The 2,257-nt window shown below is 39.9% G+C and overlaps 1 protein-coding gene across 1 annotated transcript in view; it reads right to left on the reverse strand.

Moving 5' to 3' along the window:
* LOC109849076 overlaps positions 1-2,257 on the reverse strand; it is a 14,210-nt gene that overhangs the window by 7,963 nt on the left and 3,990 nt on the right. The window contains 3 exon segments of the mRNA XM_020418863.1: positions 1-454; positions 718-860; positions 1,219-2,257. The exon segment at positions 1-454 is cut by the window's left edge and continues 1,628 nt beyond it; the exon segment at positions 1,219-2,257 is cut by the window's right edge and continues 4 nt beyond it. Of these exon segments, the coding sequence (XP_020274452.1) occupies positions 1-454; positions 718-860; positions 1,219-2,257 (1,636 nt within the window).

Raw genomic sequence — 2,257 nt, forward strand, 5'->3', positions numbered from 1 at the left:
AGAATAGGCAGCAGCTGCCAATGAATTGCCTTGAAAGTTGGAATACATGGCCTTGTTATGTCCAGAAAGAAAAGATTTAGCCGCATGGTTTTCTCTCTGAGCTGTATCATCAGAAGAAGGCACAGATTGAACTGAAGTTGTGGAAAATGGCTTTGATTGATCTTCTCTTGCTCTTGAGTCGTGATTCCTTTGGAAATCATGAACAGCTTGTAAGGAAGCATGTGAAGGAAAACTATGGTCTGAAGCAGATTGCCGTTGAGACGGAGGAGCCAATTTTAAACCAAAGCCTTGAAATGAAGGTGACTGGTTAGACTGGAGACATGAAAAAGACCCATCAGAAGGATGTCCCCCAGGCCTTCCGGATGATGTATTCTGTTCAGAAAAACCGAAGCTTTCAGTTGTTTTCCCTTCTTTTGATTGGTCCACCTTATGAAGGAGCTCAAGCATATTTTCACTACAAGGAAATACATCAAAATTTGAGTTAAAATAATAGTATAGTTATCATAAAACCTAACCAAAACTTTCAGCATCCCTTACGCTGACACAACCACAAAAGTATATGAAAAACTGAAAATACATTATTGTGGATAAATCTAGCAAAGAAAATGTGTTTAGGTGTATAAGAATCTTAGTAGAGAGAAGTTTTCTTTAAAATACTGAGGGTATCTTATAAAAAATCATTACAGAAAATACAACAACAAATAGATAAATCAATACCTTGACAAACCAGCTTTTTTGTTCTCATGAAACTGAGAAGCTGATCGACTAAAGATAGGTGTAGCAAGATCACGAGAAATGTCATCTCTATGTTGCATATTTTCAGCTGCTCTTGCATTTCTTCGCAAATCACTCAAGTGTCCCTATAAATACGAAAAAGAAAATTAAGGATCTCCAGTGATGAATAGGCAAAAAGTATATGAAACAAGCTTTCTTCTTCTAACAAAAACATCTAGCTCAAATAGTCATGCAAGCTCTCTTCTCTTTTTGCAAGTGACAGTGATTTATGTATCTAAGGAGAATCACTGAAAGTTCTTCATTTCAGCTCTGGAGTAAGAAAAAAGGGTGGGGAGTGCATTTTGGGGGGTGGGGTTTAACTTTCCAGGTTTTAGGGAAAAACTAATTTGATGACCACAAAATACCTGCTGACTGGTTGGGTTTGGGGGGTGGGGTTAACTTTCCAGGTTTTGGGGGAAAACTAATTTGATGACCACAAAATACCTGCTGACTTGTTTCTTTATTCAAGTTTGGACGGTTGGAATTGGCAGAAAGATTGCCTGTATAGGAATCTCCGCTATGCATCATAACGCTATTGGTATGAGAACCGGGTGCTTCCCTTCTCCCTATCGAATTAGTGAATACTCCACTTCCAGTAGCTTTCCACATGCTTCCATCATGATCTGTTTCAACATTCATTGTTCTTTCTGTATCATTGGCCTGTATTCTCTCTTCATTGTCATACAAATTTGAAGAGTTACCTCCAGCAGGTGCTAATGATTGTGTATTCCAGTCATCTAGTCTGCTACCAGAGTGGCCATGCAAAGACACCTTCTGTTGATGAGCCCAGGAATGCTGCATGTTATGGGGATTGAATTCCACCTCTGAAGAATGTGTAGAGCTTGCTGGTTCTTCAGGTGTCTGTTCTGTCCACACACCATTGGATGTATTATTGAATTGTGTTTGCATATTGGTAATACCTTCATTTAATTGCTTCCCTTGGTGAGTATGATCAAAGGGCTTGTCGACGGCTTCTTTACAAGGCTGTTGAAAGGACTCGTGGAAAGTATCAGCTGATACTCCATCAGTCCCTTGACAAGAGAAATTCATAGACTGATGGAAATTAGTTGTGGGTTGAAAATTTGAGCTTGCTCTGGGATCATTACATAATGGAAGAGGATTTGAAGCTAAAGAAGATGCATTCTGAATGTTCTGGTCATGCCATGCTTGCTGCTTCCTACTATTATGTTGCAACATAGCTGAATGTTTCCCAGTTGACAGTTCTGTCTTCTGGAAGCTCAAGCCACTCCATTCTTCATTTAATCCCGTGTCACTACTAGAAGCTTCTACAGCCTCTTGCATGAGAGCACTCCAACTCCCACTATTTAATGTAGGAAATGAACTAAAACAATCACTACTTTGCATAAGGTCCCCAGGAAGATAGCCGCCCATGCTTCTGTCAGTATTCACCCCAAAGGAAGTGTCCTGATTTCCACCCTCTGTGCTGAACAACAGTTTCTCTTCAGTAGCATCCATGTTTGCT

The sequence above is a fragment of the Asparagus officinalis genome, chromosome 7, assembly GCF_001876935.1.
Source record: "Asparagus officinalis chromosome 7, Aspof.V1, whole genome shotgun sequence".
Lineage (NCBI taxonomy): Eukaryota > Viridiplantae > Streptophyta > Magnoliopsida > Asparagales > Asparagaceae > Asparagus > Asparagus officinalis.